The sequence below is a fragment of the Gavialis gangeticus genome, unplaced genomic scaffold (assembly GCF_001723915.1).
Source record: "Gavialis gangeticus isolate Ggan-Ray unplaced genomic scaffold, GavGan_comp1, whole genome shotgun sequence".
NCBI lineage: Eukaryota > Metazoa > Chordata > Crocodylia > Gavialidae > Gavialis > Gavialis gangeticus.
The window spans coordinates 51,484,689-51,486,579 of record NW_017728992.1 but is presented as its reverse complement, the minus strand read 5'-3'; the positions used below and the strand labels follow the sequence as shown (position 1 = coordinate 51,486,579).

Genomic DNA, 1,891 nt, shown 5'->3' with positions numbered 1-1,891 from the left:
ATGAAATCTATGAAATCTATAATGCATGATCCTACAATCACACCTCCTGTGGGCGTGATTTTGCAAGTCACACATTGGATTCCATTGTGCCTTTACCTGCATGTGTAAAGGGGACCTAAGGAAAAGAAAGTAAGTTAGTCTTTAGTGAGATTTGACATGGAGACAAGGCTGAAGGACTGGCTCTGTGAAAGCATTTGAAGGAGTTGCTCCCTTCCAGATCCAGGGAAAAGCAGACATGCATACAAAGGCTGATTTATTATTTTTAAGTTGTACTTTTTCTGAAATGCTTTCTGTGATAAATTGAAAAAAAACCTTTGCTTTTAAAGAAGTTGTCTCTTCACTGACTACCATTGTCATTGCTTGTCAGGGAATAAAAGCGCAGGGTCCAAGCCAAGGTTAGATCTGCTGAGGTAATTGGAGTAGAAAGACAAGGGACTGTAGCCAAGGCCTAGTCTGGGAGCAAGAACCCCGTGATTCCACCTTGAGCCAAGTGACAGCTGGAGGCCAGAGGTCTGCTGGGGAGGGGACAGTGGCAGGGTACACTTCCAGAGGCCAGGATGGTCTGAAGTGCAGTTATCCTGGTAATGGTGATAGTTGCTTTCTGTATAATAGATTTGTTAGTGTACACTAATTTTGAATACCTGTTTTTTAAGATGTATCAAGTATAAAGCTGAATTTGGAAACATTTGGGGAATTTGAAAAACTTAAATAGGGATTATAGATCAGTTTATTCTACCATGCAGCAGCATTATAGACAGCACTATGTAAGTGAGAGATCTACTTGAGGTGTGCAGTTCAATCATTGTACATCTGATGTATAAGGCAGAAATGGCACTCATTTTATTTATTTTTTTAATAGGAACAAGAATCTGACCTGGAACCACCAAAAGGCCCTGAACCTAAACAAGGACTGTATGAACTCTCAGCAGGCAACTTCAAGATGCATGTAGCAGAAGGTAATTTAATTGATTTTCTGTAGCTGTAACCAAGGTAGGCTTTCACTTAGAAAAGTCTCCAACAGGGAGATTAGTTTTTAAATGCAGGTTCTCCCATCTTTTCACCCCAAATCTATAAGAAGTTAAAAGACAGCACTACATATTGCTTACAAAACTGATCACTTTTATTATAGCACGTGCAACTACGTTAAAAGAATGGGTTCAGATGACAAAGTGAAGCAGTCAAAATGCTAGAAATTGTCAAGGCTCTGCTCCCTGGCCCCCTTGCTCAGTCTGCACTTTTTCCTCTCCTAGTTGCCTTCTGATTTGATTCCATTTTTCTGCAAACTGATTCCTATGGGGCTCCTCATTCACCCTTATTTTTTCAGCTCCGCCTTATATTTTTTCCCCAACCAGTCAGTCTCCCTATGCACCCCAGTTCCTTGTCAGTTCTGTCTCTCCACCCTCTCCCTTTTTGATTCATTAATCTAGGTTTCTAGTCCTACTCCAGTTTTCTCACCTCTTCATCTGATCTCAGCCTCTCCATCCTGTATCTTCCACAAGCTCACGGGGCTAGATATCAGTCACTCTTCTCCCTGTGTACACACACAGTTCCCCTCAATCTGCCCTACCAAACCACTGATTCCAAAATCCCATATTTACTTTCATACTCTGTGTACCTTTCTCCCCCCCCAAAAGCAGCCCTAAAAAATTAAGGTGCATGTCTTAAGCGGGGAAACTGATTTTCAGTGCTGGAATGGAAGCATGGAGATGTTGTAAATTGGCTGTTGTGCTTCTTCCCCTGCTGGCCTTAGTGAGGGTGGGGGTGGAGTTCACTCTTCAGGGTTCAGGCTACAGTGTTAACTCCTTCGCAGCTGTTGCAGAATTGGCAGTAGCTTTTGGCTGAGTAGTCAACAGCTACTGTCAATTCATTGATGCTTGTGCAAGAGTTCACA

The 1,891-nt window shown here is 42.3% G+C and overlaps 1 protein-coding gene across 1 annotated transcript in view; it reads left to right on the top strand.

Moving 5' to 3' along the window:
* TXNDC5 (thioredoxin domain containing 5) overlaps positions 1-1,891 on the top strand; it is a 39,968-nt gene that overhangs the window by 6,549 nt on the left and 31,528 nt on the right. The window contains exon 3 of the mRNA XM_019522364.1: positions 860-956. Within this exon, the coding sequence (XP_019377909.1) occupies positions 860-956 (97 nt within the window). The remainder of the gene's footprint in view (positions 1-859; positions 957-1,891) is intronic.